Below are 27,005 nucleotides of genomic sequence, written 5' to 3'. Positions count from 1 at the left end.
CTTGCATTTGAGATTGATTTTATTTACTGAAACATGCTAGACTCTTTTTAGACAGCACCAGCGTGTTAGTAACTGCCTTGTACCACTGGACAGTCTTCAGACACACCCACCCACCCCCCTCCACACCCCTTGCCTTTCAGCAGCAACAGTACATCATCAAATTCCCTTTTCTCCACTTCTGAAGACACAGGTGCAAGATTTGCCAACCACTTTAAATACCACAATACTATTCCTACAAAATCTTTTCAAAGGACTGTCTTAAGGGTCTTTTCCAACCCTAACGGTTCTATGATTCTATGACTGCAAGTAGTTCTGGACGTTAAGAGTTTCCACAGAAAAATACCACAAAGTCCCTCTAGCGGGAGTATTAACACAGCTTGCCATGGCAACATAAGCGCTATAAGGCAGTGGCACCGCATCCAGCACTCGCTTGTTGACAGCGAAAGCATGGAACGAGACTAAGAAAGTTCAGTGAATGCTTGAAGTATTGCACATTATTCCTACCATTTTCATGAGAGCACAAAACCTTTCCATACAACCAAATCTAACCCTCCTGACAGAAAGCTGATTATACATACACTTACAGCATGCGCACAGCTGAATAAAGCATCAGCTTTATTACTTTAAAAAAAATCTTGTATTAGCGTATTTTAAATCAAAATCCAATTCAAAAACTCTCTCCTGAAAGTATGTCACAGTTTAATAACCCAGGTTACAGCATCTCTGTGTTACTCTTCCAGAGAAGGAGGTAGGTGTCTTCCTCATTTCAAACTACCAGCATGTGTTTGGCTCGGACCACGGCTGGCACATCTGTTTGCAACTGGCATTCACTCCAAACACCAGTCAGTCCAAAGAGACTCCAGTTCAGGAAAACTTCCCTGTATACGAAGGGGCACATTAAGCACATGCTTAAGTTTGAGCACTTGCTTAAGGCCCTTTCCTCAATCACACCCAAAGTCAAAACTCGTTTTTCAATCACCTGATTTAGAGGTGCCTGAGGTAGGAGCAGAGCTTCCACTGACTTTCAGTCAGCTAGAGGGTTCAGAGTCCCACCTTCATGGATTCAGAGGCTGTGCACAATGAGATGGTGACGGTGCTGCACACCGCTATCTGTTATTGTCCACATATTTCCAACTCAAATTTCTTAACGTCATTTGGGCGACGTGTCTCAAACATGACCACAGAAGACACAAGAAAAGAAGCCCATTAACCACTTCACAGTTCATTTCATGGTTTCAGTCTTGAAACTGCAAACAGGAAACTGAAGCAGTTTTTCTGAGATTTAGATATATCTGCAGTAGTAAAGGTATCTTTATATAAAATATATACTTTTATACTTTAAATTGTTGCTTTCCTAGTGGCAGTAACTTGCATTGTCTGTCAACTAGATACTCAGCTATACTTTGATCCAGAAAGGAGAAATCTAGGTTTGCAGCTAAAAGCATTCTTGAAAGATTATAATTTGCTACTTTTCTTTTTATTATTTCTGAGAAGAACATGCTGGTTCCTTGACTTTCCAGAAATGTACAGCCTTTACCTTCTTATGCTTCCTCTCCTTACAGACCACACTGCTCCATGCTGTTAGTCCTCTCTCAGTTCTAAACAGACCTTTCCACTGTCGCTACCAATATCCATTAGCAGAATATTTTTATATATGCGGTACAATTTACTTTCATTGTCCACTACCACTCTGTACTTAATGTTCAGAAATTAAGTTGGCAGTGACTGGTCGCCATTCCCCCACCTCTGAAATCTAACTTTTCAGTGTGTGCCTCAGATGGATGTTTTGCAGTGATGAGGTGTGAGCCCAGTTGCTCTCATTTTACCCTTTTTTCCCCTGGGTAATTGTATTGGCACAGGAGAAAACTGGTACGGAATTAAAATAAAAGGTAGCCACTAGAATCAAGCCCCCAGACATCCTTAGATCTCTGGGAAAGGCTGGATCTGGGTCTGAATTCTGAAATTTCTGCTTCTCTCTAGTCATGACTGGGGCTAAGTCTTCCTGCACTTGATGGAAGTCATCACACCTACCAGTAATAAGTGCTGCACTGGGAATGCTGGGGTCCCAGTCCTGCAGAGGCTGAATGACATATCTGAGGATATAGATTCAAGGATGGCAAAGATGTGTCACTTTGAAAATAAACATCTTTGTTTTGTTTCTGCATGCTTGTTTGCTATAAATGCTTTAGCTAAGCCTCAATAGCTATATTTCACTGGGAGAACATTATCTGCTGACAATTATGCAATTCTATTAACATCATTGCCTTTTTAATCTATGAAAGGTTACATTAAACAGAAAGAAGGCACACAGGAGACTACAGAAAGGAAAGTATCTACCCTTTTAGGAAAAAAAAAGATTATTCAAATGATCATCCTGACATTTATTTTTATACGAAGGAAAATAGAACAAGAAACATAACAGGGTATTTTGGTGACCTGAATACCAACAGAAAGTAAATTAAAACTCACACAATAAATGCAAATGACAGGAGAGATTCTTCCCTCTGCTCGGATATGTTTACAAGGGCGGGGTGAATAAGATTAACTGGGAAATGGTTATTTCATGGACTTGTCTGCACCAGCCATTGCTGGACTGCCTGACAAAGCACAGTGAATATCAAAGAGGATGATCTAATGTATGCCACCTTACTCTTAGGTGTCTAAAGAATCTAGGAAAACCAAAAGCAACCACTACTTTTGAAATATTAGTAGCATATGAAGCCATAGGATGAAACACATCTACCAACTGGTATTTATGTCTGGTCCAGCACTGGATGAACATTCCAGCACAATTTCCAGCAGCCAAGCTGCTCCTGTTGCAGGGGCTCTGCGGAGAGCTGAGCCGCCCCAAACACCCCTTCCCACGGGCACAGCTCAGGAATGTGCATTCCAAACCCAAACACCCAAGGGAGCCGCCTGGAGCAAAAAGGAGCTGCAGGCTTTCTCTGCGCCTGGACGTGGAGTATTACAGTGTCGATGAAAATACGACAGGCAGACAGAATTTGCTTATTTTTCTTAATTCACAAGGGGGGTACGGGGGGAAGCCCTAATTAATTTAATACGTTACACACTCCGAATACTGTGCTCAGTTCTACCCAGAAAGCTCCCTCCAAATCAGGACTACAATTCAAAGTTGTCTCTGTGTCCAAACGTACCACTCCTTTAGTTGCTTCCACAGTGTCACCTTTCAGCTGAAGTCTCTGGCCAGCAGCATACTAAAGTCTGGAAGTTGGTAAATATTTCTTTCACTTACTGAGTACTTGCGGCTTGTGGTTTTTAATTAACCCTGGGAGAAGGGTGGGCAAATACATGGGGAAGAACTATGCATTCTTCTTTCCAAATCTGAAATTAATGTGCATATACATTTTTCATCAAGCATAGGCAAAGGACAGTTGAGACAACAGAGAATTTACTGATGTTGAGGACACTGCAATTGACTGACTTTCCTACCTTAGAGATCCCATTAGTTATTAGTTAGGAGATTTCAGAAAAATCTGTTTACAACCATTATCTGTTCAAGTACATCTGGATGGGCTTGTGACCGATAGTTAACTGGCTCTTTGCATCACTCAAGTACTCTTCCCTTTCCAACGCTATGCTGCCTATTGCACATAGTGTAGGACGGATCTGTAATCACAACCCAGAAAGCAGAGAGAAGGATGTTATTTTTTGTAGGTTCTGTCAGTTCTTGAAAGGTTGTACATTGAATGGAGGGGGCACCTGAAGCAGAAGAGAAACATGAGGGCATCTTTCTTGGGAGCTGATGCTGTGTTTTGCAGAAGTTGAACGATGGCAAAATTGCTAAAGAATGCTAGCAATTGCATCCCTATTTGACATTAGGGCAAAATCACTAAGAGCCAGATTATGACTTCCTATGATGGACAGCACTTTGCTCCATGTGTATGACTAGAGGTATTATGAGCTGGTCCTTGGAATTCAAACTGCTACCAAGGAAATCGCATTTCCTATGAAAATGTGCATATTCACCCCTTAGATTCTTCACTGTTCCTCACTTGCTCTTTTCCTAATTTTCATCTTGAGACTTGTGCTCTGCACATGGTTGCTGTCAGACAGAGGTAAAGAAAGGTTAGTAGTTCAGTATGCAGAGACAATGTAAGGAATGAAAGTACAGGAATACTTTTTATACTTTATTTTGTAGCTATGATAATGTGTATTTCTAATGGTGCTCCTCACAGAAGTGTTTGCTTGCCCTTTACTAAGCAGTCAGAATTACTCAGTCTGGAACTGCACTTTCTTACCTGTCTTTACCTAAAACGACTGATTAGAAAACTATATTTATAATAGAAGTAATGGGTAATGCCTGCCACAAGTCAGCATCTACAAGGACCTAAGACTCAGAAAAAGCCTGTACAGAATCTTATTTCATTTGTGACTGGAAAGGATTTGGGCTTAGAATAAGGCAATTACACAACTGAGAAACTTCCACACCAGCCCACATGTTCTCTGCGAAGAGCTGTGAACAGACATAGAAATGTTAGTTAGAAGGGACCTCTGGAGGTCACCTAGTCCAACCTCCTTCTCAAAGCAAGACTATCACCAGTGCTGATTCTACTTCTCCACGTATTTTTAAAACAAACTGGTAATTCACAAACGTTGTGTTTTCTAAACAATTCATTTCTTCATATGCAATCAGTGAAAGACCTATAAATAAAACCATCCCTGAAGAAACAAGAGATCACACTTCTCTGTCTAGCTATGAGAAGAGGCCTTTCACCAGATCTGTGAGTTGACCAATTGTTATTATTACTTTAACTTACATTGAGCTCAAACCATAAACCAGCCTCCAGGTGGCCTTCTTTAATCATAGGGAAAGCTGGTCATGGCACACAACTGTGTTCATATGAAGACAGTCCTGCATTCCTCCATGAAGAAAGACAAGGTTACACCACTGAGAATTTCATATGTTCTGGTCAATCACTACCAAGCAGATCCCCAGTAAGTGGCTGAATACATAGTGGGCTGTTTCTGTGAACTTAAGAACTATTTCTATGAAAAATAACACTCCCACTTGCAGTCATGTTATTTCTACCGAAGTCTGCTCAAAATAAAACTGAGGACAGAAACAACTGGTTGCACAAAGACGACAGAACAATATTTAGGCTCAGAAGGCCACATTATCTGTTACTCTAGAGTGAGGTTAAGTCTAAGCTATTTAGGCACTAAAATTTTGTTGAAATTCCAACAACTGCGTTAGAGAAGTGTCACTAACTCACTAGCACCACCTACACATACCAATGGCCAATAATGATACACTTAGGCAACATTAATACAGCCAGTAACCGCAGAAAAGATAAATTAGTCCCTTTGGGGTATTATGGGGCTGTAATTTCAGTTCAAGTTTCTATGACAATACAAGCCAAGAGACTGAAGCCTGAATCACACTGAACCTAATTAGAAATGGCAAGCTTTGGAAAGCCATCTATAACTTTCCTTTTAAATGGCACGCTGTACTAATAAATGAAATGGTTTTACATGCCTTTTACCAGTTTCCACTAAGGGTAGTTCAATTTCAGAACTCATTCTTTAATTGTGATGTTATCTGAGAAGAAGCCTTTCCAAATGCCAAGGTAAATGAGCATCAGCAAGGTGATGGATGAAAAAAGGAATGTGCTCCGTAGATAGACGTCAGTATATAGATAGAGATTCAATTAAATAACATTTACCTGGGCTCTTATGTTCCAGTCCTGCTATTAGATCATCATACTTAAGCCCAGACACCTTCAAAAGATTGGAGCTGGCCAGGAAAATCCACTTCCTGGAATGGGAAAAGCTTTGGATATGTAAACATTCGAATTAAGTTTTCCTCTGATTGCTAACTAGAATGAAGTGCCATCTAGCTCCATATGGTACCCAAGTACATCAGCAGCCTTGAAGTAGGATTACCAGACTCATTATATGGCATAGCAAAAAGTGTGACTCTTCTGGAGATTGCTGATGATCAAAATGAAGGACTGTCTTTCCTTTGTTATTTTGCTTGTTTTTCCCTTTCTTCCTAAAGAATCACAAAAAGTACTTGGCAATAAGCCAGGTATTCTGTTTTAGAAACTGTACAGAAGACGCCTACACAGAGATGTGTTTTCCATTATTGAACCTGTACTGACTATTAGAAACTTTAGAAAAAGTAGTGTGTTACAGATCTGCTGGAGCTAAAATACCTGCTGTTCCTAACAATCTCCAATTTGCTGTTGGGCTCAAAATACCCATTAGCTGTCTTCAGGCCAGTGAAAGATGAGATTATCAATTATAAAACAGACTGCTTATGAGTCTCTGCTATACATTTCTGGTAAGTAAGTTCCTTTGTCTTCATAAATCAACAATAGACCATAAATGATGCGTTGTTGTCTGTGTCAACTGCATCTGGAAAGCCAAAGATTTAAATTAGATGGTGCAACTCCACAGATACATATCTGTGTTCCTAATCATTCTTACAGTATTTGTGAGTATTGTAACTAGCTCAAACACTTTTGGCTTTGCCAAGCAATGTTCCTGGTGGGAACAGCCAAGGAGATAATGAGATTTTTAAAAAATGGTTGAGATGGAAATAAAAGTATGTCCATGTAACCTGAGAAAACTAGCTATGTGGCATATTCAATGCAAAGATTTCATCCTGGCTTTTATGCATATTCCACATTTATTTAGACAAATATTATCACATCTCAGACTTATCACCTGTCAGCTCTGGTTTGATAAAACATTGTGTGTGCGTGCTACAACCCACTGAGAATGTACAGGAAAACTATTTAACATAAACAACCTTTATCTAAAAAGTTTACCTAAAAGGGACCTCACATAATCACGTTATTGTGCAAGTAAAGAAAGCTGTAACATATAGTTGGTTACTGTATGTCAGCTGACAGGTGGAAATTTATTAAGATATGACAAATCGCATACTTTCAGGTAACCACAAAGGTGAATGCTTTGTCTGAAAATTGGAATCTAACTATTGCGCTTATCTTCAGGTTAACATAAATAAACAAACCTGTGACAGGTCTGGAATATGTAATCTTATGAAATTCTCTCAATTTGAAGCAGTCAAGCAATAACACTTGGCACTTGTATAGTGCCTTTCATTAGAGGACCTCTGAATGCTTTGTTTCCTTAAGGGCTGCAAGCCCACTTGCTGGAAAGAGTTTAAGTGATGTGTCAAAACCTCATAAAAAGAAAAACCAAAAAACCAAAACAAAAAAAAAACCACTCTATGAAAAAGCCAGGAACAGAATCCAGCCCTTTCTAACCCTACATCTTGTCTTTTACCATAAAAATAGGGAACTCTCATTTGAATCATTGCCTTCTGAACTAACACTGAGCACAGGCACCACGGAAGAAAGAATGCTAGCAACTAGCTAGAGTAGGTTTTTGCTTAAGAGTCAATGGCATTTTGTCATCTACTGCTTTAAAATGTAAGTGATCTTTTCTTCACCTTAATTTGTTCTGGGGCAAACATGTTCACATTCAAGATTAAAAGTCTGTCTCTTCTGACTGCATGCAGCCTGGATGAACGGAAAGATCATCATTCATGAAAATTATGAGAAAACGGAAAGCATCTCCTGACAGGTTCTGCACACAAACTAACTATGAAATAAAAAAATGGTCTGAGGTTACCTTTACTGTAAGTGCCAGATGACTTCATGTGGTTGACTCTTCAGTTGCAAGCCACTATCCGTGCTTCTTTAGCATAATTCTATACTGCATAAACAGGAGGCACGCGCTTGGCGCTTATGCAAAACTCTCTGCAATGCACCTGCTTTTCTCCTTCTCATTTTGCGGATTTCCAGTTTAGATATATTCATCATATCAAGCAACAGAACATTGGACCTTACCAAGAAAATAAATCCAAGAACGTCATGTATAATTTCTTTCTTTGCTGGGCAAAATATAAAGAGGCCTAACACTTTGCTGCCAATACCAAAATGCGCATGTACATGCATTTAAAACGGAAAAGTAACGGGTAAATGAATGCAGCAGAAAAAAACCATAGGTTGATATGTACAGCTAATTAGAAAGTTGTAAGAGGATACGAAGATAAGCTACATCAAAATAGCCCTTGGAATCTACCGCAAGCATTTTAATGCACTTGGACTCCCATGTGTCCATCAGGATTTCCAGGACAAAAATACAAGCAAGCATGCTCTGGAGCACATATATGGTAAATCCAATGTGTCTCACATGAATTGTGCATAATCTGTGCAGGCTCAGATCATCAGCACCATTGGTTTGACATGGTCTGAATGTGCTTTGGGCATGTTGCACAGTCTGCACATGCACAGAACCTGGAGATGAGCAAGCACCGGAGAGCATCAGTCTGCACAGCATCTGAGCATTTCAGCCTCCCCCAAAACATAAATGCAGATTGTTTTGTTTCTCCAAGCAGCTTTTCAGGTAATTATTACAACTATCCTGGAACATGCTACATCAGTGGTAAAATCCTAATATTAGTCCTTCATATGGCTAAGAGCTTTTAACATATCAAATAATTGTATATTATTTTATATTGTTATGACACACCTACTCCCGTAATCATAATGTGACACCATATCACGATAAAATACATGGTGAGGGTATCAATTTCTTTTTTATAAAATTTTACAATATTAACAAGCATTAAAAGCAACTACTACTTAAAGAACACTGCAACAGCTTATTTCTTTGATAAAAGCATCTCCTTGTTTGTGTTCAATGAAATAGGCACTAATCAAATGTATCTTCAAAAGTTTTCCAATTGTATTTTATTTTAATATATATTATTATATATTATGTCAGAATTGGGTATGTTATCATATGATACACTTGACATACCATAGTATACCTTCCAGGAATTAAAGTAAAAATAGGAGATGCATGTATTTTTAATGAACTTTCTTGAGTTTATTTCAAGATGAAATATGCCAAGTACATTTTTGCAGCTTCTTTTTGAAAGTATAATCTTGGTCACGATTCAAATGTTGAAATTCTGATAGCTGGCCAGCTCTGTCAGACAACAGGAGCTTCCTCATATGTTTTTCATCAGTTCTTTAAACCCATTCATGCAACAGCCAAGGTAAAGACTGGAAGTCAAATTGAAACCAGCTCCAAAGAAGGTCGAACAATATGCAAACCACCCTTGAGATTTTTACAAAAACACAAATCACCAGCTGAACTGGACAAAACCACAAGCTACTTAAAAAACACCCCAAATCTTAGGCATTATTTTATTCCATAGAGGGAGCCTTTCTAGCTCACTTCTAAGAGACAGAGAACACAGAAAATAGGCGTCATGTAGGACTGCATTAGACAAAAGGTCAAAAGCCTGCTTGCTTTACAGATTGCTTTTTTATTATAATTTTCTGCAATTTAATCCTAAAATAAGTGTGTTTCTTGAGATCACTGGCTGACCATCACTTAACTCTGTCACAGTCCCCAAGGAAGAACAGCGCTAAACCAAAGTCAGTCTTTTCAATCACAGAGGAACAGTTTAAAGCCTTATCCTAACAAAGAGAATCCTGGGTCTCCTCCTAATAAGCATGACAGTTGTGGGCCAAGGGACTGCAGCACGTTGGAAAAGGCTGTGACTATGTCAAAGATGTATTTTACCCTGAAATTTTGACAAAGGGGAGGGAGGGGATGATGTGAGATGGGAAAGGAACCAGAGCCGAGTATGAAAGATAAATACTCCCAGGTAAAATCCTGCCTGTTTGGAAGGCAACAACAAGGAGCTGTGAGTACTGGTGGGGCTGGGATTTACAGAGAGATTAAAACCCAAACAACAACCCAACTTCCCTAGTGTAAAAGAAGAGTCGGACAACGCAAAGGCAGGCTATTAATGGGTAACTGAACATTTTCCTCAGCTTGGTTCTGTATTACAACAGTTTTCCATGAAGACAAAATAAAAATTTCCTAAAACCTGTCACCTCAAGATTAGTTAAAACACAGTGAGAAAGACTACAGTAAGGAGTGAATCAAAGGTAGGTAAAGACTAGAAAGAAATTAATATTATTTAACTAACACACTAAAATGGAGCCTGTGATTTAACTAACATAATTATGAAAGGAAGCTCTGATGAATGAAATCAAAATAACAAGACTTAACACTTTTTGAACAAATGCACTGTTGCTCTTTAACGATCAACATGGTAAAGTGGATGAGCTTAAAGGAGACCGAAGAGCTCACAATGCCTGGTTTATAACAGAACAGAGGTTCATGAGAAAAAGCTTCTTAATCAGTCACAAATCTCCGATTCAAGTTGGAATGTGCTCCTAAATAAGGCTTTGCTTAATGCACAGATACCAAATATTCATTCCTGTTCATTAATGTCCTTCTGCTTTTTTTTTTTTTTTTTCTTCTCTTTATGTTTATAGGAAACATTTAAAGAAAAAGTAGTTCAGTTAACTAACATGCATGGAAAAAACCCTGAATCCCAGCTCTTCAGGTAGCACCACTCAGTGTAGCTCCATTAACTTCAAAGCCAATTTGCCCCAGCTAAGAGCCTGGTCAGAACAGCACGGAAGACGAATGCAACAAAGAGAAGCAATGACCACTTAAACCCAACCCAAAACAAAACAAAAAAACCCTCAGGTTTAGGCAGCTTATTTTGGATGTCCCACCTTGCACAGAAGCATAATCCCATGCAAGGATTGCCAAGAACCGAAACCTCTATGCGTAAGAGAACGCAGGGCTGTGAGCAACATCACCGCTGCCGGGAACACTGATGGGGAGCAGGCAGGAGAAGGCTGGGCAACGAGAGCTGTTTGGCTCTGCTCCCCTCATGGGCTTGCTGGCCAGAAAAGGGAGAGCAGCCTTGAACTACAGTAACAGTTCATGCACTCCTCAACTGCCTGGGACGCTACTGAAATACAATACACGTCAGTGGCCCAGACATGATCCATACAAATGTCTGAATCTAGCCCCTCGGCAGCAACATCAAGTAATAAGACCAAGTCAGTGCAAGGTTCTAAGGGATCTGAAACATCTTCTCCACTGTTAAGATCTGCTTCAGAAGCACAGGACTCGATTCAAAGAAGTGGGTTGTTTTGCTTTGTTTATCATTGTGATGACTACAAATGCCTTTGCAATTTTCTAGGGGGGAAAAAAAAAAAAAGCCACAAATTAAATCTATGCTTACCTCAGTTTGGGAGGCAAAGCAAAAAAAACCCACAACACAGTACCATTATAGAGCTGTCAAAACAAAGTTTTTCTACTGTTTCTATGATTAAACTTCCTTTCTTTCTGACATTCATGGTTTTAAAATGAGATGTAAAAAGAATTATTATTAGTCTTCCAATTCAAGATACACAGAACTGTAGAGAGCATAACACCATTATTAAGATTTTAGTCTTAAAAAGACAGAACAGTATATGGGAAAGAGAGTCAAGTAAGAGCAAAATTGGAAAGATTACAGAGGAGGAGGTAACAAGCTGTACTTGTAAGAAGCAGAGTAGAAAAGAATTCATAACTAATGGGAGGGACGCAAGAACTGTGGCAGACAAAATATGAGACATTATTCTGTGAATATTAGTAGTCCAAAAACACGTGTAAGTCTGAATATCTCATGAAAAACAAAGAGAGCTGGAAGGCAAGATAGATAGGAAAAGACTGGAAAAACATGGAATAAATTCCCTCTTCAATGAAATATTGTCCAGGTGGGTGAGCTCTGAACTATAATGAAGTGTTTTTAAATGTAGCCAAAATCAAAGACACTGTTATTTCATCTTTTCCTTGAACCGTCAGTTTTGCAAAAGAAATGTTGCGGGTCATTAGTCTCCAACACAAACTAGAACACTTCTGTTTAAATGTAATAAAGACTTCATTAAATAATTCCATTAGGTGTCTTTTCCACCTACTGTACACGTACCATGAATTACTGATAGCAAGCCCTAGGCAAATGCCAGAGGAAAAAAGGGAGCTGAAGTGAAAACTTTTTTTTTTAGGGTGAAGCAGGCTGAACACACATGAGATTGATTCTGATATGTTTACTCACAAGAATAGCATCATCATTGCATGAATAGGCTTGCTGATTTCAATGAAAACTCAGAGTAATGCATTATTCAGTTCAGCTAATGGAATCAGAATCTGATTTAATTTGAATTAAGAATGAGTAAGGTGAGTGAGTAAGAAACAGAAAAACAAGAAACAATCCAAAGTGCAAAACACAACTCGATCTCTATCTGAGAAGCTTCAAATTTCAGACCTGGGCTGTGTCCCAGCAAAGCGTGGGAATGCTTCCTTTCATTGTTTATTCTGGCCCTGTTACTCAGCTTCAAAACAGGGAACTAAAAGCAAGCGTGTCATCAAATTCTGCCCCTTGAAAGCAACTGTATCATTCAGTCCAAATCTGCTTCACAAACTTATCAAGCTCCATCTTAAAAGTCATTCATTATTTTGCCTCCATTATTTCTACTAGAAGGTTTGAGAACCTTACCACTTACAGTGGCCAATAAACTTGTTTTAATCTCCACTCTAAACGTATTCATAGCCAGTTAAGACTCATTCATTCTCATGCCAGTGTTGTCCTTTACCTTACGTACTTGTTTTCCTGAGTTTGAATTTATATCTAACATTCAGCATACAAAGCTTCATTTAGCTAAACTAAATGCACCGAAACATTTGATCCCATATAACGAACATTGCATACCCCCAAACCACTACATCTGTTGCAATTTGATTTCACTTTTTGGGTACACGTGGACGCTTTTCACGGTTGTCTAGAGGAGGTAAAGTCAGAGCTTCATATAGTGATAACAACTCATCCTGTCACTATCGAAAGTGACCTGGCTAGTGTATTTTATTCTTATGAATAGACTTATCTTTATGTGGGACTCCAAAGTTTGTATTTAAATCCGAAAATGTGCAGAAAACCAAAACAGACCACAACTGCAGAAAGAGTCATCTATCTTCCTTCCAATTCAGAAACACCAAATCTTCTATTCATCTTCTGTACATAAATAGCCTTTATGCCTTATAGAAAGAAAAGATTGTTCAAAGGTTAGGAAATTAACCCTAAATTTTGGAAAATAAGGACATCTGCTCCAATCTCAGAGTCCTGACACATCACCTGGTCTTTTGACTCTGCAGTTCCTCATCTTCTAGGACAATGATATTCCCCTGCTTAGCAGACATGTATTAGGAGTGCAAGGTGGGAAGACAGTGCCGTTTTGAGGGTGCCCAAGTATGACAGGGGAGTGCAACAATGACAATGTAAAGCACAGGATGAGATGATTCCAAGCTGCCTTAAGTGCAATGCTCAGAAATGCTTGCAGCTGAGTCCCAGCGCCTTCACATCACAGACTTGCAAAGTTCTTTTATGACTTAACACGCACACGTGTGTAGGCAGCAACATGCCAGCAAACACAAAACAGGACTCCACATAAAGGTAACACACAGGGATCCCAGCATCACCCACTCTCAGGGAGCACCAAAGATGTAGCACTACGTGCTACACCATGCATGCCGGCAGCCCAAATTGACACAGTAATTCCCAGGAGTCAGTAAAGCACAGCAGCATATTCTTATTTGTGCCACCTCCAAAAGCCTTAACTTAAAATCACTGTCACCTATCATTCAGTGTTGCACTGTACTGTTCCAGTCTAGTCACAATGTCAAACTCCTCCTTCAGTGACACCTAGCTCTTAAACTATCTCCACTCCCAAACACACAGAAATCAATGTACTTTCTGCCTTTTCAAGTCCCCTTCTGATAGCTTATGTTTCATTGCTTTCTCCCCATCTGCTGTATCATGCTATCATGCAATTTGGATTGGTTTACTGAATCCTGACACGGGAGACATTGCTGTAGACAAGTCCCCATGTAAAGGAATTCATGATGCAAGTAATACGAGTTGAGCCTAAACACAAAACCAAACTGTATTACAGTGTAGCATTTTAGTTCTATACAGAGGTTCCTAGGAAACATTGGTCAAAACAATTTTTTTTGAAAAATAAAGCTGCCTTCTCTGAAAGTGACTTCGGTTATATGTGTGAAACAACCTGACAAAATACCATTTTGAAAAAAACAGAACAAAAATGTTTATGAAAGTGTATTTTTTTGCTTTAAAACAATTTGTTTTAAAATTAATAAAAAAGAAAAGGTAGTAGAAAACCAAAGACATTTCAAAGGTCTTGGAAAAATGTCTTCATTTGGATAATTCAGAACTGTTTCAGTTCAGGGCAATGCATTCTTTCAATGCTTAATATTTTTTATGGGATACATAACACAATCCTATTTCCCCTCTCATCAGAAGATATTAATGTGTTGCAGGACGTCGGGTTTAAGTCATGCACTGTGCAGAGTACGATCCTCTCTATTTGCTAACATGGACAGTTCGTAAATAAAAATAGAAGCAGCAAGGATTTTACTCTGGCCCACAGACAAGGGTAAAGTTTAAGGAAGCACGAAGGTCACAGGATGAAGAAAGAAAACCAAGCTACAGTGAGAATTGCTGCATACTGAGAGCTAATTTGCACAAACAGGCTAGACAGAAACAGATGGGATGTGGGAAAGCGGGAGAGTGTTGACTAATGACACCAGACTGCCAGATGACCCTGTAGGTTTGAGGGCTGGCATGGCACCTGAAACAGTGCCAGCAGCCACTTGGAACTGCCCTCTCCCCTCTCACATTGCATTAAGCGGGCTCACCTTGGTCTTCTGCATTGCACAGGAGCACACACAGAGATGACACAGTATCCCCAGGAAGTGCTTTCTTTCAGCTATACTGCCCTTCTACCCCCAGTTTATTGAGCAGACGTTTAACTGACTGCTGTTCACTGCTGCAGGTGTATTCATTGCTGTGTCTCAGGGGAATTTAGTTTCAGTAGATCTGCCATGTCACGTATCCCGTTCTGGTGTTCCTGTAAAACTTTACTTTGGGATGGAAGGAATGTATCAGCAAAGTACAGGATGTAAGGTGCTATCTTCAAATCTCATTTATGGCTTGAGATACACTTCAGCAAGGTTTCATAAAGGGGTATCAAGCGACTGCCATTTTCATACTTTTTTCATGGGCCCCTGATACAGCAAGTCATGCTAGGGCAAGGAGACAACAGGCTTCAGTCCACTGCTACTCCTGGCTTCCACCTGGGACAGAGAAGCGGTTGTACGCGGAGAGTGGATAGTTTCGTTTTTTTAAGATACATCTGGATGTGGGACATGGTCAGTAGCTCTTCTGCTAATAGACAACTGCTACGTTTGATCTCATACTTACGGACTACAGCGCACATCTGAAACGACTTCTGCCAAGCGTCCCCCTCCCCTTTCAACAGGCCAGTTCTTTTTTCTTGTACAAAAAGCTACTGGATTTATGCCTGAACATGGGACTGCACAGGAGAACTTGGAGATCTAGCTAACTTTGAAAGCTAAGCTCTATTCAAATATGGGCACATCCTTTAGAGCCCCACAACTTTTTGCAAATGACCTTGCAGAGTTTCCTGAAGACACTTATGTACTTTTAGGAGCAGGTTTTTGTGGGGCATGTGCATACTGTGGTACTCTGCAAAAATGTGGGGGGGTCCTGGCTTTAAACATCAATACCTTGGCAATCCATTTTTTGTAGTTACTCAAGCAGGGTAAGTTACGTTATAAAACAAAATGTTGAAAGAAAGGCATTCACTAGGGAAAAAAAGCATTTTAATTTATGGGTATATATAGAGAGAAATCCAGCTTTTGTTTCTGAACTCCAGCAACTTAAAAATAGACAAATACATATATTTCTTGAATAATAACAAAAAAAAAATGCTTTGGGTTGAGACATTTTATGCCAAGTCATAGTCCAGAGTGGAATTTTATGGTCGAGTTATAAACCTGAAAAATATGGGCTTATAATGGAAATCCTGACAGACTCTAGTAGGTGCTCCTATAATATCTTGAATTTGATTTAGGAGTGGTTTTCAATAATGCTTTCCCAAGCCAGTCTGTTGGGGACTGCTAGGAAAAATCTAATGTTTTTTTTTCCCCCCAGTGCAGCTCAGCGTACTTGATGAGAATGCTCATCAAAGGCTCAGCAAAGCCAGCCTTTGGGGCTTTTGTAGCCTGTGGCTGTCAGGTGCCCAATATCAGAGACCCTATAAATGTCAGTGCTAAGTGCACCTTTCATTTAACAAAACAATAAATTGTCTATCTGTGCAATAAATTGCTCATTTCTGTGCCTTTGCAAAGTCTGATATGATTTGTAAATGGCTGAAAAAATCTGCCTCTTCGCTTTTTTTCTAACAACCATGAACCATGGAACTGGTTTTGGGAACACTGGATTTTTGGGGGGGAAAGGAAAAGAAAGCCTAGGTAATCCAGAAGGAGCCAGATTAAGACTGGAGAAAGAATGATTACTACTCGCTATAAACCTCTCGTGGTCACTGACAAACTGAAAGCAAGTTAACATCCCTGCTCACAGGACCTTACGCAGTACAGAAGGGTACAGCTCACTAACGCAGTATGTACCATACTGTGCAGAAAAGAAATCCAACCACACTTGTGTTAGTAGTTCCGACCTTAGCTTAGTCTTCCAGTACCTGCTTTGTCCCAGATTCCCTCTGTGTCCCTGTCATCACCTGCACCCTTCACATTTATCCCCCTGTAAATTAAGCTGTCAGAAAGCTACAAGGTCAGCCTACGCTTGTCTTCTAGACAGCGTAGTCAGTGAAGAGAGATAGTCACCTTCAAAAGTTGAGTCATTCCACTCAGCTCTAGAGCTAATGACCAAATATATATACACACACACACACTAAAGACCATAAACAACTCAAATACTATCATACTGAGGTTATTATAGCATGCAGGAGAGCCTTAGAGAATCAGAGGTCAGAGCACAAAGCTGTCTTTATAATTCTTACCCAATCTTACATGTTTGTTCCTGTGGTTTGGACGCAATCTTCCAGATTCAAATATCCCTCCCCCACAAACTAGAACAGCACATGGGGTTCATGCAGTTGATATTAAATCCCTCAAAACCAAATGCATTATTATGGGAGAAATGAGGAAACTGAGGTCCTCTCCAAAAGCTGCAATGAGACACAACAACATAAAAACTCTGGTGGGCGGCAGGCATGATGCTCCTGTGCTCTTTCAGAGCACTGAATGGGTACCAGCTAGAGGGAGCCAAGCAGCCAGAGAATGAGAATGAAGGAGAAATGATGACACTGAAGAAAGAGCAACACGAAACAGAGGCTGACGTAAACACTGTAAAAGTAGGGGAAAGACAGAAGCAAAGGACAAAATTACAGAGAAAGAAAGAGTGTGAATTTGGTGAATGGACAGTCAGTCTGAGGTGAACGGGGAAAGAAAGAAATGAAACAAAGGAAAAAAAACTTGTTCAACATTTAAGTTGATGAATTTTGTTGTGCATTCCTTCATTTTAACACTTTTCACAGGAAACTTCTCCTGTGGACAACTGGGTTTGGTAGAAAAGATAAAGAAGTTACTATACCAGTTCAGTACTTCAGATGAAATAAGTGGTGAAGAAGGTGGGGGGGAACTGCATGAAAGTCTCCATAAATAGGTACATAACTATATGCAGGAAAACATGGAATACTGTGCCCACCAAAGAAATGCACAAAGTGCAGAGATGCTGTAATTATTTTTAATAGGATCCAATTCCCTGATTTATTTGGAGAATTATTTCCTGCCACAGCCACTAACAAGCCAAGGGAAGAGTCACCAGGCCCTGATCTTACGTCTCAGCATACTAGCTGTGGCTGCACTCAATGTGCCACATTCATCTGAGCATGACAGATCAGACACAATGACCAAAGTCCTAAGGTTTATTTCCTGCCCTGCCTTTGATGGAAAAAAAAAACAAACAACCAATAACTGAGAGGATCAGAAGAAACTTCTTCAGCATCTCATAAAAGCCCAAGACAGTTCAGTTAACCACAGCAGGAAAGAAATCTGTCCCCTTCCACCGCTTAAAAGTTAAAAGCTAGGATGCAGAATTCTGCAAGATCCACCTGAATTTTGTTGCAAGGGCTTCTCAAGTTTGTGTGAACATTTGCAACCCAGGGAGCTGCCCAGAAGAATACTAAAAAAGTCCCCGGGTGTGGACAAAGTAGTGTAATTCCCCTCTGACACTTGATGGCATACCCTCTTTCAGTGAGAGTTCTCCAGTGGCACCAGAAAAAGGGTCCTTCATTTCAATCTGCCATCTGTGGATAACCAAACTTTCCAGAAGAGTGAGGAAAACAGTCATGATGAATTCGAATAAGAAAGGAAAACTGCACAGAGGGGTTCAGGAGAGTAAAATGATACTTTCCCCTCCTATTTCGATTTTGCTCCTCCACACAATTAAAGCCTTGTTTCAATATGGCTTTAATTTCATAGTCCTTGGTTTAGATCCTACTCTTCTATACACTGCACTTCCTAATAGAGCAGCCCCATTAGTAAACTACATTTATGCTAATGTACTTGCTTGCAGTGATAATTATCACAGCCCTTAGCCCTGGTCCTTGCCAGTGTGAGCACGTCAGGAGGGGTTGGTATAGCATTATAATTATACAATTAGCCTTGTCACGGCAAGGAGCTCTGGGAATAGAGACATCTTGAAGCTTAAAATGTGGACAGCTGATAGATGACTGTCATTAAGCTCCTTTGTTCACTCCATGATGGAATAGTCACTGAGCTGTAGGGTAGGGCTTCTTTAATGAAAAAGAAAGACCTTGAACCACAGCCACTATCTCCACCTCTTCTCAACCTGTCCACTCACCCCCGTTTCCTCCCACTTTACACAGCTTCTCTCTCATCCCATCTGCAGCAGAATAACAAAAGCTGTCTCTAAGAAGTCATTCCTAATCCGTCAAGTCTTGATGGAAGAGAAAGGCTCTTCACCTCACAGTGCAGCCAAGGGGACCTCACTTGCCTCCGGCCCTCCCTGCTCAGAGCCTCCCTCACTCCATACATAAGGAGTGCACGGTGAAACCCATTTAATTTAGGATGTGAGGTGAGTGCTGTACCAGCTTCTGGGTCAGCTTCTCTGTTGCATAAATCAACACAGACCCTTTGAATTTCACATAGCCTGTGAATTTACATCCAGTTGAAAAGCACTGCCTTGGGCAGTAGTAAAATACACCTTTCTAAAAACCTTGGCATGGAGAGAGGCTTCAGGAGCAGGCAGCGGACAGGCCCTCCTTCTTTGCCAAGAGAACTGCAGAAGGGCACTGAGCCCTGTAACATGAACCAGCTAAAAGGGAGAGATAACAGGGCAGCAGAAAGAAGCGGTGAGGAGGCTTTGCAAAAGCCTTTGGCTTGATGGCTCCTGGAGACTCCCAGCTGCAGATCTGCACTTCTGGCAGAGAATCCTTAGAGAAAGCAATGACTGCAAGTGTGCTGGAATAATACTCAACAGGCTTGAAGACATGCATCTGCTTCATTAAAATTCAATCCTCAAGTTCCCCAACTTCTCTTTTGCCTTCCTAGAGTGTTTTCAAATGTTGTTTTCCTGCATACCTGGATAACTGATGCTGTGCAGGGCTTTAGTTAAGGTAATTTGAGAATTCTTTTATATTGAAAGGGTATAAAAAGTAATCCCCTGAAGTAGTTGATTTTCCTTCCATGACATTCCACTGTATCAACCTACTTCTGCTTTATCTCGTTAGTATTCTGAGGGATTGTGAATGAATTATTATAGTTCAGAATGCAAAAAACCAGGCCTGGCAGCCCCTGGGGGATACAGGGCAGGACAGAATGGGGCAGGGGCTAAGACCCTGGAGAGCTGAGCTCTCCTCCACAGGCTAGGTGATCACAGGCAAGCTGCTTTGTTTTAGGAAGATTGCTTCCTTTCTCACTCTTCCTCTACCTTGCCTTCTTTGGGGCAAGAAAAGTTTCTCTGCATTCGAACACTGCTCAGCAAAATTGGTGCAGGTGTAACACAAACCAACCGCAGCAGAATGAAACCATAATTGTATCAGAAAAAACAGTAAAGCAGTAGATGGGGCTACCTGGGTTGAACTTCTATGTTGAATGTAGCAAGTGTTGTATGCAAAGTTACAGAAGCAAAAATGCATTTCTTTATGCTCTTGAGAGAGACAGAGCCTAGCACAGCACAAGTAATTCCAACAGGACTCAGGCTAATTTTTCCACTAGAGTAACAGTGAGAGGATACAGCCTCAAATACAGGTGCCTTATAGTTAACCCCACCTAGTGGAAGAGTGTAACCAACTCTTTCTGACTAGAAACCAGGGAAGTTTTTGGGTTTTTTAGAAACAGGGAGTGTGTTTGGGCAGCCCTTGCTATGAGAAATTATATCAAACACATTGAAATATCAACGCACATAGTACCCTTTTTTGTTGTTGCTGTTGTTAGATCTTCCTGATTTACATATATCTGTCATACACTGGCTGACAAGGATGTAATTCACCTACTGAGAATTCACTTCTAGGCTTGTTCTAACCTTACAAAATCTGATTCTCAACACTATGGACATTCATGACGTATTATTCCATCCTTCCACACCCTAAGGCCACCAGGCTTGTCACTCTTGCTCCCACTCTAGGAAGTACCTTGATACGTGAGCATAGTTTACTGCTTTACTGGACATCAAACTGCACATAAAATTGCTGTGCTGAACTCAGAGCTAAAAGGTTTAACATTCGGTCCCTAACAGAGACAGTACACATAGAAGTAACACACAAGGAGATGCCTTGTGTATCTGCAAAGCAGAAAAGAAGAACCCCCTTCGACACAGCTGCTGTCTAACAACCATGTTTTATGCAGAACGCTTGGGGGCTACTCTATTTTTAAAATTTTCATCCATAAAAGAAGCAGCTAAAGCTTCTGGAAAGAGAACACAATTACCCTACAATGATATAACAGTCAGAATAAACTCAACACAATCTGTAAAAGCAAAATAAAAAGCATCCAAGCTTTTTTTCAATTGGCAGTAGATAATATTTAATAACTGCCCTATTGTCAACCTTCAGAAATGATCTCCAGAGCCATATGCAGGTTGGCAACTAGGCATAGCACCTAACTAGTTTTTGCATCTAGTTGTACAGAAGTAGAGACATATGGAAATGAACAGCCTGGCAGAACAAGTGAACTCTGAAGCAATGGCTTCGATAAATAAATGCCTGCACATTGGCAGATGGAGAAAAGCGCAGTAGGGAGGAACTGTCTTGCAGCAGCAACTTGATTTTAAACGATTTGTAAAAATCAGCCTGAACTTCGGAATCGAGTCATTTCCAGTTTCTTCAGTTCTCTTCTTGTTGAGGAAAATTCTCACCATAAGAAGAGGGAAGGTGAGGGCAGAAAGATGTATCTAACCAAAAATACCAGAAGCTGCTTCAGGGAGCAGAGAATAGGACTGGGGGGTCACCAATCATTTTTGCCTCTTATTACATTGCTAATCATGTTTTTAGTAGCTTTCAGAAAGACAGAACCAATTACTCCCCAAAGTCTAGAAAAGCAAGATGTGGAGAGACATTCTCAAGCTGTATGGCAGAGCCTGAAACGTGAGCACAGTGGATACAGGTATGTGGGACACAGACCTTTCCTGCAGTGAATGGAAACTTGTGCTTGATGCAATAGCCACCTTCTGCACTCATTCCTCTGGAGACGGTCCATTTGTAGGCAAATTGAATCATTCCTATTTGCTGGCTGCAGACTGATTCCTAGTCACTGTTAAATGTGACAGATAAGTGGAAAACAAGTATTACTACTGCCCTGCTGCTAGCAGAGGACTAGCACGTTTATTCCACTTTTTGGGATAAGGGGACTCCTTGTCTGGTGATCTCAAAGATTATTTTTCCTACCAGTTCTGAAATATTTTCCTGTGTAGGTCTTCTAACACCAATTGACATTACAGTCTGAGAGACAGCACAGGAATAGGCATTCCTATATCCCATCAGAAAGCACAAGGCAATGGAGAAAATTCTGTGCAAAATTTGCATTACTCTTATACATTATGCGGTGTGCACAGCCTCGTATGTCCCTACCTCTTTCCTATCTTCACTGATAGCCTCCTATATAGTAATTAAGATATGTATGTTTATGCATAGATGCAACCTAAAGGGGGAGATCTTCAACACACAATGGTCATTCAAGGTCTCCAAAGACAAGAAGAAAATAAAGAATTAAAGGTACATTTTAATTCTTTGGAGTCTACTTCCACAATGGGATTGCACCACACTGGCATGGTATGCAAGTATTCAGTACCTGTGGTGCCATCCTCAACTATAACAAGCAATCCCCTACGAAACACCACTGATAGGCATGCAAAAGCAGCAAAATGCAGAACTCCCTGTCAGATGCATACTGATTCTCTCCATGCCCATTACCAACCACTGCAGTAAAAATAAGAGAAGGGGAAGAGACACATGAAGAAACAGAGGAGAAAATAATCCAGACAAACTGTGATGGCCCAGAGTTAACAGGTCAGCCCTATGTACTTTCAAAGAAAACAGTCACTTGCTGCTGTCCCCTTTGTGGGCAGCCAAGTGGATGAGCTTCACGCTGTAACATGAGGCCAAGGCAAAACCAACCTAAAGATTATTGTGCTGCAGAAGAAGATTAATTTAACTAAACTTCAAAAAACTAGCTAAACTTCACTAAACTTCCCATCAGTAATAGACCACCTTTTGTTATAAAGAATCTCCCTTCCTCTACCTGACACTTCATCAGTTAATATTACACGTATGACCTCACTACTTTGCACTGCTTGGTTACCCACCGTCTCAGAACTCAAATATCTGTAATACCTCATGTTCCTCTCCCACATCACACGGTGATCAAGAAAATCAGCAGGCAATGATTTTCAAATGAGGGTACCTAAATCCAGTCCCCACATTATGCTGAAACCATGATCTGCCCTTCCACAGACCTTCCCACGGATCTGTCAGCTCTGTAAGCCTCTACTATGGATCAGCTATTTGCTTCACTATATCAGCTGCCCACATAAAGTCCATAACAAAGCAAGTACAGCTATTAGTCCAATGAGTCAATGGGCATATGCATGCATAAAGTGAAAATAAAGGTGGATTATCTTTTCACGTATGCTACTGTGTAAATGTTTTGTAATAAATAATAACGGCCGCTATCAATCAAGAGAGTGGAGAACAGATGGGAAGGAGGTTGTGTTGAGAGAAAGGACTCAAACAGGAATATGTATTTTCTCCCCCACCTTCCCTGGTCTGATAATAGCCCTAAATAAACCCTTGCAAATCTCCAGATACAAGCAATCCCCATCAGTGTGTTCCAGTATTCTGTGCAACTCTGGCTGCTTTACCCACCACAGCACAGCAGAATCACATCTACAAAACGCTGCAACGTCAGAATGTGGGTTTGGGACTCCCCCCACCCCTTCTGTGGATCAACCCCTCTACCCAGCATTATGGTAATTTCATCTACTGTCACCTTCAGGCAGGTTTGACAACAGATCTGACCCTGGGGAAAAAAAGAAGTCCCTATTAATGATGAACCTCAAACTCCTCTTCTTGAACAAAAACTCAGGGCTAGCTGAATGTCTCTCTTTTCTTACTTTTGTAAGAAAATATTTTGTATTTAAGTTATTAAAAGGAGTGAATGTTTACTTGATGGCTCCTATTTTGTCCAGCAAAACAATTGCTGAATCTCGAGGTTTCTCTTTAGTGCTAAAAGTTTAACATTACAACTTGAATTAAGAGTTCTTAAGGGATGCTGTAGCAAATTCACTTAAGGCTGCAGATTTAATATAAGAGGGCAGTCTGTGGCACACACTTCTACGTAACAAGCATTTTCACCAAAATAATCTAAAACTTTAAATAACTTCTAAATAACTCTAAATAAAAAATGGATTCCAGATTCTCATTCGTAGTAACATTGTTGTACACAACTCTGGTTGCAAGAGCCTTTAAAATCGATAAAAAACTATGGCCCCCTACACTCCCAGATCTTGTTACTCTTTGGAACTGATTATCAGTAATTTGATCTTAGTACAGCACTGAATATCCAAACATACGTAAAAATATATGTAAAACATTGCGCAAGGATTACATTAGGGCTGCATTTATGACTTATACTCTGTTCCACCTCAGCTAAAGTGCAGTCTGTATCTGAATGATAATGGCTTCAACTGTTGCTCCTAAAACCCCACAGGAAGGCAGAGAACATTACACCACAGCAAGCAAAGCAGGATCCAGCCCTTGAGAGTTCCCATTCTGCAGAGACGAGCAATATTACCCTCCAGCCTCAGCTGTTGTGATAGGTCTTAAACACAGCAGAACTGTAGTGGTTCCCAAAGGAGTGACATGAAGTGAATATTTATCTTCTTGGTAGTGTGGGGGCAGACAATTGATGGCATATCAGAATTTAACTGGCAATGCGCATTCAGAAAGGCTGAAAACTGCTATCAGGTTAAATCAGTATCTATGAAGAACGAACAGTAGAAGAGGCTGAAAAATCATTCTGTGCTCAGCCCCAGATGTCACACAGGGGGCTTCTTCCCCCCCCCCCCCCCTTTTTACCCCCTGAAAGACCCCCCATTAACACTGACTTGGAAAGACAGTCAAGAAAAACACTGGTTTACATATTAACAACTAATCTATAATACTGTAAGCAGCCAAAATAGTGTGTATTTCAAGAACTACCCAACCTTCTTGAAAACAAAAACACGACTGAAAAAAAACCACAAACAAAATCCAAAAAACCCAAACAATTTTTTTTTTAATCTTTTTTTTTGCATGGCATGTTTTTCAGCTAGTTATGAAAATGACAAAAAAAGAACAGCATGAACTACATACCTTAGCTATTTGGACACACCAGTTTAGCAGAAGCTGGGAGCCAATATTATCCTTATGTTCATGAACATAATCCAACAGGCAGCCATGAGGCATCAGCTGAGTGACTAGTTGAATGGTTGGGCTCAAGCAGACACCCAGGAGTCTCACCAGGTGTGGGTGGTCCATGCTGGCCATGATAAGAGCTTCCTGAAACAACAAAAATGACCCAGTTACTCCAGTATGCTTAAAGACTCTATGCATAGATTCCCCATAGACCGCCTAAAGGGGATCCCCTAAGTATCATGAATCCCTGTGTTGTCTATGCAGTACTAGGCATACTGAGGCAAAATCCAGTCTGATGTAATGTATGCTTGATGTAATGAGCCCCAAGCAATGGGTCAGACATTTGATTAAGCTGTGCTAAAATGCCTTACTGGATCAGAGATTTTATGCTTAGTATTTTATAGGCTTAAGCATGTAGCATTTATATGTCAATTGAAGCTTTCCCCAAGTTCAACCTGCAAGGGGTTAAGAATCAGGAGGTTTAGTGTGGGCTTTTCAAATGTGTCATAAGCCCTACTGAAAGTCAGCAGATTTGTTAAGCCGTTAGGATCTGACCACACTGCTATCTGTATGACTGTTGTACAGCAACAGCCTAAACTAGCAGTCGTGGTGGTACAGCAGTAGCCCAGCTGCAGTAGCAGTCCTGCCTGTCTCCTGATGTTGCCACAAGTAGACCACTACACAAAGCAACAGCTTTCTAAATCTGAGCCTCTCAGCTCAGCTCCTGATTCTTCCAAAGTCCTCTACCAATAGATCTCGGGTGAGTTATTTCATTTTTTTCCATGCTTCAGCTTCCCACACAACAAACAGGAGATCATATTCCTTTCTTTCTTCTATACTTTTATCTTTTCCAGATCGTAAGTTTTCAGAGGTTTTCAGCTAGGTTGTCCAATACCAAGGACCAGAAGGACTTAATCTTGGCTACGCTATTTGGCCCTAACGTTTGTACCACTGACAAGTAGCACAGGAGCTCCTTATAAAAAAGCTACATATCTCTTCTTGGAGGTAATGCTGCCATCGCAAACAACTGACATTCAAAAAAGGTCGTGAGAAAGCTTTTCTCTCTCATTCACTAAGTGGAGTCCTCCATTTCAAGACTACTTCATCATGGCAATGGAGCAATGAAAAGTGAGATGAAACTGTGGCTTTGTAAAGCTATTTTGGTTCTCGTTCTTTCTCAAAAAACCTATATGACATCTTTCTCACAACTTAAAGAAGAACAGCTGTAATAATGCCAAAGAAAGAAAGATAGAAAAAAAGGATGAGAAAAAGTTGGCATCAGTGGAACATAGCATGCCCCCACCCCCAACTCATAAAAGTTTTTTTTTCCTTCCCTATGTTAGCAAAAAAAAGTCCTGGCAAGTAGGCTGAGTTTGTATTAAAGGAAATTGCTCATCATAGTACAAAGAATATTTGAAGCCAAATTGCAGAGTATTTGCATAATAGTTCTCTCTCTCTCTTTCCCTCTCTTTTTTTGTTAAAACGAAAAGATGAACAAGACACTAATTGTAGGGTTTTTTCCCCCCGATAAGAAAAGAGCAGATGGCCTCCATTGGGGGGAGTATCTCCTTCCTTTTTCTTCCTAAATGTTTGTGAAAAAATAAAATAAATAAATGAATAAATAGAGGCTATTTGATGAGACGACTGGAGGAGGAGCTCTGAGGAAGATTCCAATATAACAAATTAGAAAAGGGATCTTAATTTAAGTAGGTTTGCTCACTTTCAAATTAATATAGTTCTTGCTCACTCAACTCCTATGTACGGAGTCTCCTTGAAACAATTTTAGCCTCTCTTCTGCTGTCACTAGAAAATGTCACTGAAGGCCACCAGAATAAATACCTGTTGACAGGTGCATTATCCAGTTCCAGAGCACAAAATTACTCTGCCTCATTTTTTCTTTTTACCCCATTCATTTTTATCCTGCAGATGCATAAGGGGATAGTACTTGTTGCCCTCTCCCTCTCTGAGTAAAGGTAAGAGTTTCTCCAGGAACTTGGAGTGGGAATAGCTTTCTTTATAATGAGGACCGATTAGAACATAGACAATATATTCTTTTTGCTGACCAAGGGACCAGATGGAAAGCTTTAAAGCATGTGCTCCATTAGTCTCCAGCTACTTGCCATTTACAAGTCTATCCGAGTCCAAGAAAGACGCTTCTGTACAATAATAAAAGCAAGCAGTGCCATTTGTCTCATTCTGATGGTACAGGAAAGCACATATTCTTCCAATAGTTTTGGGCAATGGTTCCAGAAAAAAAAAAAAAGTTGTTAATAAAAT

General features: G+C 40.3%; 1 protein-coding gene across 3 annotated transcripts in view; it reads right to left on the bottom strand.

Moving 5' to 3' along the window:
• Window positions 1-27,005, bottom strand: part of ERBB4 (erb-b2 receptor tyrosine kinase 4) — a 532,642-nt gene that overhangs the window by 82,485 nt on the left and 423,152 nt on the right. For all 3 annotated transcript variants that reach the window (XM_087731135.1, XM_087731136.1, XM_087731137.1), the window contains one exon: window positions 24,687-24,872. In XM_087731135.1, the coding sequence (XP_087587261.1) occupies window positions 24,687-24,872 (186 nt within the window). The remainder of the gene's footprint in view (window positions 1-24,686; window positions 24,873-27,005) is intronic.

The sequence above is a fragment of the Nipponia nippon genome, unplaced genomic scaffold (genome assembly GCF_047370975.1).
Source record: "Nipponia nippon isolate SJK-2023a ecotype South Korea unplaced genomic scaffold, ASM4737097v1 scaffold_5, whole genome shotgun sequence".
In the NCBI taxonomy this organism is placed as follows: Eukaryota; Metazoa; Chordata; class Aves; order Pelecaniformes; family Threskiornithidae; genus Nipponia; species Nipponia nippon.
Note: the sequence above shows the minus strand (reverse complement) of the source record. Positions and strands in the feature narration are given on the sequence as shown.